Source organism: Pseudophryne corroboree, chromosome 2 (genome assembly GCF_028390025.1).
Source record: "Pseudophryne corroboree isolate aPseCor3 chromosome 2, aPseCor3.hap2, whole genome shotgun sequence".
Taxonomy (NCBI): Eukaryota; Metazoa; Chordata; class Amphibia; order Anura; family Myobatrachidae; genus Pseudophryne; species Pseudophryne corroboree.
Window position 1 is genome coordinate 90,553,582 of NC_086445.1, and position 15,402 is coordinate 90,568,983.

The 15,402-nt window shown below is 48.9% G+C and overlaps 1 protein-coding gene and 1 long non-coding RNA gene across 3 annotated transcripts in view; one reads left to right on the top strand and one right to left on the bottom strand.

Moving 5' to 3' along the window:
* The window catches only part of ARHGAP42 (Rho GTPase activating protein 42), a 615,245-nt gene that overhangs the window by 448,582 nt on the left and 151,261 nt on the right, over nucleotides 1–15,402 (top strand). For both annotated transcript variants that reach the window (XM_063951500.1, XM_063951501.1), the window contains 3 exons: nucleotides 863–902; nucleotides 1,694–1,756; nucleotides 4,293–4,367. In XM_063951500.1, coding sequence (XP_063807570.1) covers nucleotides 863–902; nucleotides 1,694–1,756; nucleotides 4,293–4,367 — 178 coding nt within the window. The remainder of the gene's footprint in view (nucleotides 1–862; nucleotides 903–1,693; nucleotides 1,757–4,292; nucleotides 4,368–15,402) is intronic.
* Nucleotides 1–15,402, bottom strand: part of LOC135000458 (uncharacterized) — a 136,184-nt gene that overhangs the window by 79,815 nt on the left and 40,967 nt on the right. Inside the window, exon 2 of the long non-coding RNA XR_010202357.1 lies at nucleotides 4,192–4,365. This is a non-coding gene — a long non-coding RNA (uncharacterized LOC135000458). The remainder of the gene's footprint in view (nucleotides 1–4,191; nucleotides 4,366–15,402) is intronic.

The window sequence follows — 15,402 nt, forward strand, 5'->3', positions numbered from 1 at the left end:
CCTTAGTTGGGTATTTTCCATAGCACGGTTGCGATGTTCGGGTGCCATGTGCTCCTGCAGCTGTTGTACATGACGTTGGATGGAGTAGAGTGGAGGGGGCTAAGTGGCAGAGTAGACGCACATGGGGGGGTCATTCCGAGTTGTTCGCTCGGTAAAAATCTTCGCATCGCAGCGATTTTCCGCTTAATGCGCATGCGCAATGACCGCACTGCGACTGCGCCAAGTAAATTTGCTATGCACTTAGGAATTTTACTCACGGCTTTTTCATCGTTCTGGTGATCGTAATGTGATTGACAGGAAGTGGGTGTTTCTGGGCGGAAACTGGCCGTTTTATGGGCGTGTGGGGAAAAACGCTACCGTTTCCGGAAAAAACACAGGAGTGGCCGGAGAAACGGGGGAGTGTCTGGGCGAACGCTGGGTGTGTTTGTGACGTCAAACCAGGAACGACAAGCACTGAACTGATCGCAGATGCCGAGTAAGTCTGGAGCTACTCAGAAACTGCTACGAGGTGTGTAATCGCAATATTGCGAATACATCGTTCGCAATTTTAAGATGCTAAGATTCACTCCCAGTAGGCGGCGGCTTAGCATGAGCAAATCTGCTAAAATCCGCTTGCGAGCGAACAACTCGGAATGACCCCCATTGCTAGATGTTGGCCACGTCACCTATCCCAACTCACTGGGCCATACATTTTGAAAGGTATGATGGTGATAATATTCAATAGTAACTATGGAAAAGTTACAAAGAATCCTGGAAATGTAAAAATTGTACTCAAAGTACTGTAAAAGCGCACAGACCAAATGTAGGCACCCCAAACTCTCCATTCGTGAGGTGGTTAATGCTGTATTTCTCCCTATTTTAGATATACACCCTTCCAGCAATCATCAGCAAAAAGGAAGAGAGTGAGTATCTGCGTTTCTTTTGTGCAAAGTGTTATAAGCGCGGAACCGTTTAGTGAGGAGAACAGGTTAGGAGCGACCGGGCCCCCAGGACGATGAGATATACTGTATAGAAGCTGAAGACAGATGAGCACATATTGCTCATTATCTCCATAGAATGAATACATTTTCTACTTTCACTCACACATCAAGTGTTTGTATGGATATTTAATTGCTGTATAAGGTGGACATGAGCGGGCAGCACTGTGTATACACAAGACAGTGTATACTGCTGGCATAAGGTATTGTACAGCACTGCGTTCTGCTCTATTGAAATGAACGGGATAGATTTCCCCTGTACCCGCAGATTACCGTCACCAGCTATACAGTACATGGCAATCAGTACCCCCTCCTTTGGCAGCCCTGTGCCAGTCACAGATACCTACTGCTAGCCATATACAACACATACACCTGTATCTGTTCCACAGACACCACTTACCTAAGTGGATCCTCTGCCGACACCTGCATGTGTGTGAGCTCACATGGGCCTTGGATGGCTGCCAGGCCTGTGAGTTTATGCTGGCATGTAGCACGCAGGCCGGATCATCCAGGTCTATGAGCTCTTCTCATCACGGATCGGTCTGGATGTAATGCAGTGGTAGCAGGAATGAGTGAACAACGCTTCTCAGCCGGTTTCCATAGAGAGGGAAACCAATATTCTCTCCGTGTTGAGGGACAAATATGTAAAGAGGGTCGTTCTCACAGGTTACATCAATAAGTATCTATTTAACAATGACGTTTTGTGTCCTCTACAGTGTTTTTAAATGAAGCCGGCTTCAACTTTGTGAAAAAATGCATCCACTCCGTGGAGACACGAGGTGAGGACTCGGCCTTTATGTATGTTTATACTACTGTATGGCCCATACAATGGAATAACCAGCATCACTTACAGATCGCGGGCACTTCTACAGGACAGTATTGGCGCCATTGCATTGAGGTATCATCAGCTTTTACACTGATGATCTGAAGGTGCACTGGTCATACATTACCCACTGCGTCTCATACTGAGGCAGATACAGGACCGATCAGTCTCGGCGAGGTGAAGCTGCAGCACAGTCCAAAATCCAAATAGGGGAGCCTCAGCAACTGTGTTAGTACAGAGTCTCCGTACAGATTTAGACGCACGGTAGCAGAAGTGTGATGGGTGTTCCTGGACACTGACTGGTAGGTAACGGGGGTAGCGGGATGTTACGTGTAATGGGTCTGTTGAGGGGCGTTGCTGAAAGCGGCTGCTTACAGACAGTGTCGGACTGGGGCATGAAAGGCCTACCGGGGGAACACAGTGATAGAGGCCCATAATTAGGGGTGTGGTCAGTCTCCAGATGGGGTGTGTCCAGCCACCACATTTGTTTTCCTAACCATTAGAGAATGCATGGGCTGGGCCCTTTGATAACTATATTTAGTGAATGCTGTTAGTGCATACATGATAATATAGCAGATTTATAACGGCAATGCACTGTAGGCAACAAACCGTAGTCCTGTGCAATAAAACAAAAGACCTTGCAAATCTCTACAGCGCTGTCTTTAGCCAATTTTATAATCAATTAGTTCAGTTTTCTTCCATTTATATATAACTGCTACCACTTCTGACGGTCACATCCATATAGTGGATAAATCCAGTCGCAATATAAAAGTCAAATATGATGAAATTTATAAAAAAAAATGTAAAACAGAGAGCTCTTCTTTGTTCTAGACTGCACAGATTTCAGCAGGTTTCACAGATCGGCTTTAAGTTTAAACATGGAGTTGAGTTATCTTACCGGACCTCCTGGACACCGATTGTAATTACGGCGTTCCCCCTCCTCCGAGAACATAGCTACTACCCGGAGCTGTGCACTTGAGGGCTTCTCTGCCATTGGTCGTCCTCCGGTTCTCTATCCCGAGACTAAACTCCTTGTGCCGCTGATCCTCCCGCTGTATTTCCTGTCTCATTTACCTGCTCACGGCTCTATCCTCACACACAAAGTGACCAAATCCACCTACTGCCGCCGACGCGTTTCTACCCAATCAGGGTCTTTGTCAAGGCATCAACAAAGAAGAGCTTTCTGTTTTAAAGTTTTTGTAATAAATTTCAGCATATTTGACTTTTATATTGCGACTGGATTTATCCACTATATGGACGTGACCGTCAGAAGTGGTAGCAGTTATATATAAATGGAAGAAAATGGAACTAATTGAGTATAAAATTGGCTAAAGACAGCGCTGTAGAGATTTCCATGGTCTTTTGTTTTATTCCATATGGTGTTGTGTTGATTGGCTGACCAGCGTCTCTTGGAAAGTACAGCGCAGTTTATTCTTAAGCGCTTGAAGAAGGATCCCACTGTGTGTGTATCATAGTCCTGTGCAGTATTAGGTAACATACGTATAATGTACAATTCAAGAACATAGTCCGGAACCTGATCCCTAGAGGAGGAGGTGGGGTGGCACACCGGGGGTTTCACACAAAACGCCCCCTTCCCCTGTACCCCTGTGGGCCAGTCCAGCCCTGCTTACAGAGACACAGAACCGCTCACATAGGAGCCATTCTCAGATAGAGAAATCTGCCACATGGCAGGTGCAAGTTTCGATGCTGCTGCACCCGATGTTTTCACCTAATGACACAGCAAGCGTCAGCATAAAGATGCAACTGCAGCAAAAGTGGAGGCCACCTCTGCTTCCATGTTTCTCTCTTAATATATTATAAACTCCACTTGTGTTCTATTAAAATAATCATCATCATCAAATGTCAGCATTATTGTAATTAATCTCCCCAGCATAGTAGTGCTATACAGTGATTATTGAGAACACTTTGTTAGTATAACAATTACCGCTACAACTATTATAGCTATTGGATTCATTACACAGACTGTTAATTAGTTAAACATCAAGAGCTTGCGTTCTGGTCTCCTGATAATCGTTCTGCTTCGTTATCATCAGTCAGGAGGACATTGTCAGATTCCAGCTATCGGGTTTCATATGATCGCTCAATGGGGTGGATTCAATTAGCCGCGAAGGGTACGATGTGCCTTTGCAGTGACGTTTCAACACAGGTGGCACGCGATCTCGCAGCCTTCATGGGCTGAAATCAACCCCAATTTGCACAAAATTGCTCGGACTTCTATGGGGTGGCATGCAGTTTGTGCGAATTGGGGCCGTTGTAAAGTGCGACTGCTGCCGCAATGACTCGCACCCGTGAGATCATCACGGCTAATTGTATTGACCCCAATGATACAGGTGTTGGTATTATTACTATTATTATAATATTTCCCAATACCTTGTTAGTTACAGCCTGTAATTCCGGGGAAGGTTGGAGCAGCCGGCGTCAGCATCACGACTGTTTCTTGTAATCTCTATATCCCGTTTCTGTCTACCCAGGCATCACTATTTTGGGACTTTACAGAATTGGAGGCGTTAATTCTAAAGTTCAGAAGTTGATGAACACGGTTTTCTGTAAGTATAAATATAACAATGTGATGCATTAATTACATAGAAGTTCTCTCTTTCGTAAGATTAATCAAAAGTAGCTATTTCGCACTTTTCACAAAGCAGAATAAAAAGTGCAAATTAAAGGGACCGGGTTGTCACAAGTGCGAGCAGAGGGAAATGATTGCACACATGGGGGTAGAAATAAGGTAAATCCTCTGCAATGTGTATTATGTAGACACTATAGGAAGGAGCTGCAGTGTTATCAGCTAGCTTATAGAAGTCATGTCCTGCCTACTGTACGCACATCCATACGCTACAAAGTGTTAGACCTGCGCCCTGTGGCTTGGGATGTGCAGTGATCTCAGTGACTGACGCCAGGCACTGAGGATTTTTGCCTGTGGGGAAAACATTTCCAAAGAACAGTACTAAGGTATTATATTTAATGGTGTCTATTGTGTTACATTTTCATTTTTCAATTCATCAATGTTATCAAGCATCTGGAAGTGATTTTAAATAATGTGGGTTTCTGTGCTTGATGGGTTCCTTACGATAATCCAGAGAGTTTCACTTTTGTGTATACAAATGTTTAAATGTCATTACATTATCAGTTTCCTGCCTTTCCAGAAGTATTGTTCATGGTGTACAGAGGGGTAACTGGGGCTGGGCAGGAGCCAAGGACGTTGATTATGGGGGTAATTCCAAGTTGATCGCAGCAGGAAATTTTTTAGCAGTTGGGCAAAACCATTTGCACTGCAGGGGGGGCAGATATAACATTTGCAGAGAGAGTTAGATTTGGGTGGGTTATTTTGTTTCTGTGCAGGGTAAATACTGGCTGCTTTATTTTTACACTGCAATTTAGATTGCAGATTGAACTCACCACACCCAAATCTATCTCTCTCTGCAAATGTTATATCTGCCTCCCCTGCAGTGCACATGGTTTTGCCCAACTGCTAAAAAATTTCCTGCTGCGATCAACTTGGAAATACCCCCTATATACAGTGGAAACAAAGGTTACCGCTGGCGATAGCTGTGTCTACGGCACCAGCAATAGCTTCATCTTCTTTGAATGTGGAAGCTGGGTATCACACAAGGGCATTAGCAAATTAGGGGTCTATTTACTAAACCCTGGATGGAGATAAAGTGGCGGGGTTTGAAAAATTACAGTTAGGAGCTGATTGGCTGGTACTTTATCTCTGTCCACTTGATCTCTATCCACGGCTTAGTAAATACACCCCTAAGTACCACTGCCACCATAGCTTACACTACCCCTATAAAGGATAATTCATGTTTCTCTGACGTCCTAGTGGATGCTGGGGACTCCGTAAGGACCATGGGGAATAGACGGCTCCGCAGGAGACTGGGCACACTAAAAGAAAGATTTGGTACTACCTGGTGTGCACTGGCTCCTCCCTCTATGCCCCTCCTCCAGACCTCAGTTAGATTTCTGTGCCCGGCCGAGCTGGATGCACACTAGGGGCTCTCCTGAGCTCCTAGAAAGAAAGTATATATTAGGTTTTTTATTTTACAGTGAGACCTGTTGGCAACAGGCTCACTGCAACGAGGGACTAAGGGGAGAAGAAGCGAACCTACCTGCTTGCAGCTAGCTTGGGCTTCTTAGGCTACTGGACACCATTAGCTCCAGAGGGATCGACCGCAGGACCCGTCCTTGGTGTTCGTTCCCGGAGCCGCGCCGCCGTCCCCCTTACAGAGCCAGAAGCAAGAAGATGGTCCGGAAAATCGGCGGCAGAAGACTTCAGTCTTCACCAAGGTAGCGCACAGCACTGCAGCTGTGCGCCATTGCTCCTCATACACACTTCACACTCCGGTCACTGAGGGTGCAGGGCGCTGGGGGGGGGGCGCCCTGAGCAGCAATAATATCACCTTGGCTGGCAAAATACCCACAATATATAGCCCCAGAGGCTATATATGTGGTAATTACCCCTGCCAGAATACAGAAAAAAGCGGGAGAAAAGTCCGCCGAAAAAGGGGCGGAGCCATCTCCCTCAGCACACTGGCGCCATTATTCCCTCACAGTTCCGCTGGAAGGAAGCTCCCTGACTCTCCCCTGCAGTCTACACTACAGAAAAGGGTAAAAAAGAGAGGGGGGGCACAGATTTGAGGCGCAGTAAATATTATAACAGCTATAGGGGACATAATTCAGTTAGTCCCTGCATTATATAGCGCTCTGGTGTGTGCTGGCATACTCTATCTCTGTCTCCCCAAAGGGCTTTTGTGGGGTCCTGTCTCCTTTAAGAGCATTCCCTGTGTGTGTGTGTGCGGTGTGTCGGTACGGCTGTGTCGACATGTTTGATGAGGAGACTTATGTGGAGGCGGAGCAGATGCCTATAAATGTGATGTCACCCCCTGCGGGGCAGACACCTGAGTGGATGGACTTATGGAAGGAATTACGTGCAAGTGTCGACTCCTTACATAAAAAATTTGACGACATGCCAAATGCGGGACAGCCGGCTTCTCAGCCCGTGTCTGCCCAGGCAATTCAAAGGCCATCAGGGGCTCTAAAACGCCCACTACCTCAGATGGCAGACACAGATGTCGACACGGATACTGATACCAGTGTCGACGACGATGAGTCAAATTTAATGTCCACTAGGGCCATTCGTGGCATGATTGAGGCAATGAAAGAGGTTTTACACCTTTCTGATATAAACCCAGGTACCTCAAAAAAGGGTATTATGTTTGGGGAGAAAAAACTACCAATAGTTTTTCCCCCATCTGAAGAATTAAATGATTTGTGTGAAGAAGCGTGGGCTTTCCCTGATAAGAAATTGGTGATTTTAAAAAAATTACTAATGGCGTTCCCTTTCTCGCCAGAGGATAGGTCACGTTGGGAAACTCCCCCTAGGGTGGATAAAGCGCTCACACGTTTGTCTAAAAAGGTGGCACTACCGTCTCCGGATACGGCCGCCCTAAAGGAACCTGCTGATAGAAAGCAGGAGGCTATCCTAAAGTCTATATATACACACACTGGTGTTATACTGAGACCAGCTATTGCTTCAGCGTGGATGTGCAGTGCTGCTGCTGCTTGGTCAGATTCCCTGTCGGAAAATATTGACACCCTAGACAGGGACACTATATTGCTAACCGTAGAGCATATAAAAGACTCTCTCTTGTACATGAGAGATGCACAGAGGGAGATCTGCCGGCTGGCATCTAGAATAAGTGCATTGTCCATTTCTGCTAGGAGAGGCTTATGGACTCGGCAGTGGACAGGGGATGCAGATTCTAAAAGGCACATGGAAGTTTTGCCTTATAAGGGTGAGGAGTTATTCGGGGATGGTCTCTCAGACCTTGTTTCCACAGCAACAGCTGGGAAGTCAGCATTTTTGCCCCATGTCCCCTCACAGCCTAAGAAAGCGCCGTATTATCAGGTACAGTCCTTTCGACCCCAGAAAAACAGGCGGGGAAAAGGCGGGTCCTTTCTGTCTAGAGGCAGAGGAAGGGGAAAAAAGCTGCAACACACAGCAGGTTCCAAGGAACAAAAGTCCTCTCCCGCTTCTTCCAAATCCGCCGCATGACGGTGGTGCTCCACAGGCGGAGCCAGGTACGGTGGGGGCCGCCTCAAAAATTTCAGCGATCAGTGGGTTCGCTCACGGGTGGATCCCTGGATCCTTCAAGTAGTATCTCAGGGGTACAAGCTGGAATTCGAGGCGCCTCCCCCCCGCCATTTCCTCAAATCGGCCTTACCGACAATTCCCTCGAGCAGGGAAGCTGTACTAGAGGCAATTCACAAGCTGTATTCCCAGCAGGTGATAGTAAAAGTGCCCCTACTTCAACAAGGACGGGGTTACTATTCCACACTGTTTGTGGTACCGAAACCGGACGGTTCGGTGAGACCCATTTTAAATTTGAAATCCTTGAACACATACATAAAAAAATCAAAGTTCAAGATGGAATCGCTCAGGGCGGTTATTGCAAGCCTGGACGAGGGGGATTACATGGTATCCCTGGACATCAAGGATGCTTACCTGCATGTCCCCATTTACCTTCCTCACCAGGAGTACCTCAGATTTGTGGTACAGGATTGCCATTACCAATTCCAGACACTACCGTTTGGACTGTCCACGGCACCGAGGGTGTTTACCAAGGTAATGGCAGAAATGATGATACTCCTTCGAAAAAAGGGAGTTTTAATTATCCCGTACTTGGACGATCTCCTAATAAAGGCGAGGTCCAGGGAGCAGTTACTGGTCGGAGTAGCACTATCTCGGGAAGTGCTACAACAGCATGGCTGGATTCTAAACATCCCAAAGTCACAACTGGTTCCTTCCACACGCTTACTGTTCCTGGGGATGATTCTGGACACAGAACAGAAAAAAGTGTTTCTCCCGCAGGAGAAAGCCAAGGAGCTGTCATCTCTAGTCAGAGACCTCCTAAAACCAAAACGGGTATCGGTGCATCACTGCACACGAGTCCTGGGAAAAATGGTGGCTTCGTACGAAGAAATTCCATTCGGCAGGTTCCATGCAAGGACCTTCCAGTGGGACCTCTTGGACAAGTGGTCGGGATCGCATCTTCAGATGCATCATCTGATAACCCTGTCTCCAAAGACCAGGGTGTCTCTACTGTGGTGGCTGCAGAGTGCTCATCTTCTAGTGGGCCGCAGATTCGGCATACAGGACTGGATCCTGGTGACCACGGATGCCAGCCTTCGGGGCTGGGGGGGCGCAGTCACACAGGGAAGAAATTTCCAGGGACTTTGGTCAAGTCAGGAGTCGTCCCTACACAAACATTCTGGAACTGAGGGCCATTTACAATGCCCTAAGTCAGGCGAGGCCCCTGCTTCAAAACCAGCCGGTTCTGATTCAATCAGACAACATCACGGCAGTCGCCCATGTAAACCGACAGGGCGGCACAAGAAGCAGGGTGGCCATGGCAGAAGCCACAAGGATTCTCCGATGGGCGGAAAATCACGTACTAGCACTGTCAGCAGTGTTCATTCCGGGAGTAGACAACTGGGAAGCAGACTTCCTCAGCAGACACGACCTACACCCGGGAGAGTGGGGACTTCATCCAGAAGTCTTCCTACTGTTGGTAAACCGCTGGGAAAGGCCACAGGTGGACATGATGGCGTCCCGCCTCAACAAGAAGCTAAAGAGATATTGCGCCAGGTCAAGGGACCCTCAGTCGGTCTATGTGTTCCCTCCTCTGCCCCTCATACCAAAGGTACTGAGAATAATAAGAAGGCGAGGAGTAAGAACGATACTCATGGTTCCGGATTGGCCAAGAAGAGCTTGGTACCCGAAACTTCAAGAAATATTATCAGAGGACCCATGGCCTCTACCGCTCAGACAGGATCTGCTACAGCAGGGGCCCTGTCTGTTCCAAGACTTACCGCGGCTGCGTTTGACGGCATGGCGGTTGAATTCCGGATCCTAAAGGAAAAGGGCATTCCGGAGGAAGTCATTCCTACGCTGATAAAAGCCAGGAAAGAAGTAACCGCAAACCATTATCACCGCATTTGGCGAAAATATGTTGCGTGGTGTGAGGCCAGGAAGGCCCCTACAGAGGAATTTCAGCTGGGTCGTTTTCTGCACTTCCTACAGTCAGGAGTGACTATGGGCCTAAAATTGGGTTCCATTAAGGTCCAGATTTCGGCTCTGTCGATTTTCTTCCAGAAAGAACTGGCTTCACTGCCTGAAGTTCAGACTTTTGTAAAGGGAGTGCTTCATATTCAGCCCCCTTTTGTGCCTCCTGTGGCACCTTGGGATCTCAATGTGGTGTTGAGTTTCCTAAAATCACATTGGTTTGAACCACTTAAAACCGTGGATCTCAAATATCTCACGTGGAAAGTGGTCATGTTATTGGCCTTGGCTTCGGCCAGGCGTGTGTCAGAATTGGCGGCTTTGTCGTGTAAAAGCCCTTATCTGATTTTCCATATGGATAGGGCAGAATTGAGGACTCGTCCCCAGTTTCTCCCTAAGGTGGTATCAGCTTTTCACTTGAACCAACCTATTGTGGTGCCTGCGGCTACTAAGGACTTGGAGGATTCCAAGTTACTGGACGTAGTCAGGGCCTTGAAAATTTATGTTTCCAGGACGGCTAGAGTCAGGAAAACTGACTCGCTTTTTATCCTGTATGCACCCAACAAAATAGGTGCTCCTGCTTCTAAGCAGACTATTGCTCGCTGGATTTGTAGCACAATTCAGCTGGCGCATTCTGCGGCTGGATTGCCGCATCCTAAATCAGTGAAAGCCCATCCTACGAGGAAGGTGGGCTCATCTTGGGCGGCTGCCCGAGGGGTCTCGGCTTTACAACTTTGCCGAGCTGCTACTTGGTCAGGGGCAAACACGTTTGCTAAATTCTACAAATTTGATACCCTGGCTGAGGAGGACCTTGAGTTCTCTCATTCGGTGCTGCAGAGTCATCCGCACTCTCCCGCCCGTTTGGGAGCTCTGGTATAATCCCCATGGTCCTTACGGAGTCCCCAGCATCCACTAGGACGTCAGAGAAAATAAGAATTTACTCACCGGTAATTCTATTTCTCGTAGTCCGTAGTGGATGCTGGGCGCCCATCCCAAGTGCGGATTGTCTGCAATACTTGTATATAGTTATTGCCTAACTAAAGGGTTATTGTTGAGCCATCTGTTGAGAGGCTCAGGTGTTATTCATACTGTTAACTGGGTTAAATATCACGAGTTATACGGTGTGATTGGTGTGGCTGGTATGAGTCTTACCCGGGATTCAAAATCCTTCCTTATTGTGTCAGCTCTTCCGGGCACAGTATCCTAACTGAGGTCTGGAGGAGGGGCATAGAGGGAGGAGCCAGTGCACACCAGGTAGTACCAAATCTTTCTTTTAGTGTGCCCGGTCTCCTGCGGAGCCGTCTATTCCCCATGGTCCTTACGGAGTCCCCAGCATCCACTACGGACTACGAGAAATAGAATTACCGGTGAGTAAATTCTTATTTTTTACTCCACCCGCAAAGCAGGATACGGTCATTAGGTCGACCACTATTGGTCGACATGGTCATTAGATGAACCAGGTTGACATGGAAAAAGGTCGACTTGGGGTTTTCACTTTTTTTCTCTCCATTATTTGAACTTTTTCATATTTTCCGATCCACATGGACTACGATTGGGAATGGTAACCTGTGCTGAGCGTAGCTGTAGCGCAGCGAGGCACCTTGCCCGAAGCTGCGAGGGGACACGGTTCACTAATTGGGGTTCCCCGTCACTTTACGGAGAAAATTACACCAAAAAAAGTAAAAAAAAACTTCATGTTGACCTTTTTCCATGTCGACCTTGTTCATATCGACCTAGTGACCCTGTCGACAATGCATGTCGACCAATAGTGGTTGACCTAAGTGTGGTCGACCTAATGACCCATACCCCGCAAAGCTGTCCGGTGTCTGGCGTTCATGAGAGTGAGTGGCCCCCTGACTGGGCCGGAAGTCATCAGTTGCTTTTTCCTCACTTCTGCTTATAGACAGCACAGTGCCTGTCCAAGAGATTGGTCAGTTTGGTAGGAGCAATGAGAGTATAGGGGACATGTCAAAGCTGCCCTATCCCCTGCTGGCCCATTGTTATATCAGACAGGTACAGTGCTGTCCACAGGCCATACACTGCCAGCTGGAGCGTGCAGGAACTGGCAGAGCTGATGAACCTTGTAAATATTTGGGTCATCTGATATTCTGGATATTTTTTCCACTGTCATACAGTAATTATTATTTTTCTGCTTTGAGGCCCATTTATCAATACTATATACAACCATTGTGCAAGAGATAGTGCAGACTTGCTGCTGGAATGTCGCATGTGCTACTCAACAACATCACTGGCACTCCCATCATCCTTCTTCAAGGCATCCTGTACTCAGCCTGCCACAGCTGGCACTCCCATCATCCTGCTTCTAGTCATCCTGTACTCAGCCGGACACAACTGGCACTCCCATCATCCTGCTTCTAGGCATCCTGTACTCAGCCTGACACAACTGGCACTCCCATCATCCTGCTTCTAGGCATCCTGTACTCAGCCTGATACAACTGGCACTCCCATCATCCTGCTTCTAGACATCCTGTACTCAGCCTGATACAACCAGCACTCCCATCATCCTGCTTCTAGGCATCCTGTACTCAGCCTGATTCAACCAGCACTCCCATCATCCTGCTTCTAGGCATCCTGTACTCAGCCTGATACAACCAGCACTCCCATCATCCTGCTTCTAGGCATCCTGTACTCAGCCTGATACAACCAGCACTCCCATCATCCTGCTTCTAGGCATCCTATACTCAGCCTGATACAACCAGCACTCCCATCATCCTTCTTCAAGGCATCCTGTACTCAGCCTGACACAGCTGGCACTCCCATCATCCTGCTTCTAGGCATCCTGTACTCAGCCTGATACAACCAGCACTCCCATCATCCTGCTTCTAGGCATCCTGTACTCAGCCTGATACAACTGGCACTCCCATCATCCTGCTTCTAGGCATCCTGTACTCAGCCTGATACAACTGGCACTCCCATCATCCTGCTTCTAGGGATCCTGTACTCAGCCTGATACAACCAGCACTCCCATCATCCTGCTTCTAGGCATCCTGTACTCAGCCTGATACAACTGCCACTCCCACCATCCTACGTCATTACATCCAGGTGTTACAGACACCACTTTCATTATCCTACACAGCCAGGGTTGCACTGGCCCACCGGGGAAATCCCAAGTGTGTTCCACTGCCTGAGGGCACTTTCCCCACCCGGTTGGTCTTCTGTATGCCGATTGTCGGGATCCTGGCGCACATTATACCGGCACCGGAATCCCGATACCCGGCATACCGACAGCTATTCTCCCTCGTGGGGGTCCACGACCCCCCTGGAGGGAGAATACAAGCACCACCGTGCCCGCAGCGTGGCGAGCGCAGCGAGCCAGCAAGGGGCTCCTTAGCACTCGCCACGCTGTCGGTATGCCGGCGGTCGGGCTCCCGGCGCCGGTATGCTGGTCGCCGGGAGCCCGAGCGCCGGCATACCGTACTACACTCCCCCACCCTTATGGATCATTTTCTAGATTGTGCACTCTATAAGTACATAATTACTCCATTAGAGTGTCAGTTACTTGGTGGGGCAGACCCATGAAATAGTGGCTGGCCACACCCTTACACATGGGTCCCTACCACTGCATGACCCCAGTTGGCGGTGGCGAATGGCAGTTTGTGCAGTGCACACGGGCACCCCTGGTCCGGGGGGGGCGCACACGCTGCACCTATTTCTTCAGTACTTACCTCTCCAGAGTTCAGCAATCACTACAGCAGCCCAGGAAAATGGTGTGGTGACCATTTTCCCGAAGTTCAGCGCATGTACAGTAGGGGGGACTGCTGGAAAAATTTCTGCCGCACCATTTTCCTGGAGTCCTGTTCATGCGCACTAGACTGTAGCATGGTGCCATCAGTCAGAGTGACACTGACTACGCTACCTGGCTGCCAGGTGAGAGAGAGGAGTGGTCCTTAATTGGAGACTGCACACGGGCCCCCTCCTTTCTTAATGCACCCCTGCTGGTGGGCCCTTACTGGCCCTGTCTGACACAGTACACAGCGCATATATACATATAAAAAAAAGTGTTTGTATTCTATAATTGGTATGGGTTTTTTTCTCCTGCTGTAACAGTACCTTTGTACTCAACAACATCACTGGCACTCCCATCATCCTTCTTCAAGGCATCCTGTACTCAGCCTGATACAACCAGCACTCCCATCATCCTTCTTCAAGGCATCCTGTACTCAGCCTGACACAACTGGCACTCCCATCATCCTGCTTCTAGGCATCCTGTACTCAGCCTGATACAACCAGCACTCCCATCATCCTGCTTCTAGGCATCCTGTACTCAGCCTGACACAACTGGCACTCCCATCATTCTGCTTCTAGGCATCCTGTACTCAGCCTGACACAACTGGCACTCCCATCATCCTACTTCTAGGCATCCTGTACTCAGCCTGATACAACCAGCACTCCCATCATCCTGCTTCTAGGCATCCTGTACTCAGCCTGACACAACTGGCGTTCCCATCATCCTGCTTCTAGGCATCCTGTACTCAGCCTGATACAACCAGCACTCCCATCATTCTGCTTCTAGGCATCCTGTACTCAGCCTGATACAACCGGCACTCCCATCATCCTGCTTCTAGGCATCCTGTACTCAGCTTGATACAACTGGCACTCCCATCATCCTGCTTCTAGGCATCCTGTACTCAGCCTGATACAACCAGCACTCCCATCATCCTGCTTCTAGGCATCCTGTACTCAGCTTGATACAACCGGCACTCCCACCATCCTACGTCATTACATCCAGGTGTTACAGACACCACTTTCATTATCCTACACAGCCAGGGTTGCACTGGCCCACCGGGGAAATCCCAAGTGTGTTCCACTGCCTGAGGGCACTTTCCCCACCCGGGTGGTCTTCTGTATGCCGATTGTCGGGATCCTGGCGCACATTATACCGGCACCGGAATCCCGATACCCGGCATACCGACAGCTATTCTCCCTCGTGGGGGTCCACGACCCCCCTGGAGGGAGAATCCGAGCACCACCGTGCCCGCAGCGTGGCGAGCGCAGCGAGCCCGCAAGGGGCTCCTTAGCACTCGCCACGCTGTCGGTATGCCGGCGGTCGGGCTCCCGGCGCCGGTATGCTGGTCGCCGGGAGCCCGAGCGCCGGCATACCGTACTACACTCCCCCACCCTTATGGATCATTTTCTAGATTGTGCACTCTATAAGTACATAACTACTCCATTAGAGTGTCAGTTACTTGGTGGGGCAGACCCATGAAATAGTGGCTGGCCACACCCTTACACATGGGTCCCTACCACTGCATGACCCCAGTTGGCGGTGGCGAATGGCAGACACTGCACCTATTTCTTCAGTACTTACCTCTCCAGAGTTCAGCATTCACTACAGCAGCCCAGGAAAATGGTGTGGTGACCATTTTCCCGAAGTTCAGCGCATGTACAGTAGGGGGGACTGCTGGAAAAATTTCTGCCGCACCATTTTCCTGGAGTCCTGTTCATGCGCACTAGACTGTAGCATGGTGCCATCAGTCAGAGTGACACTGACTACG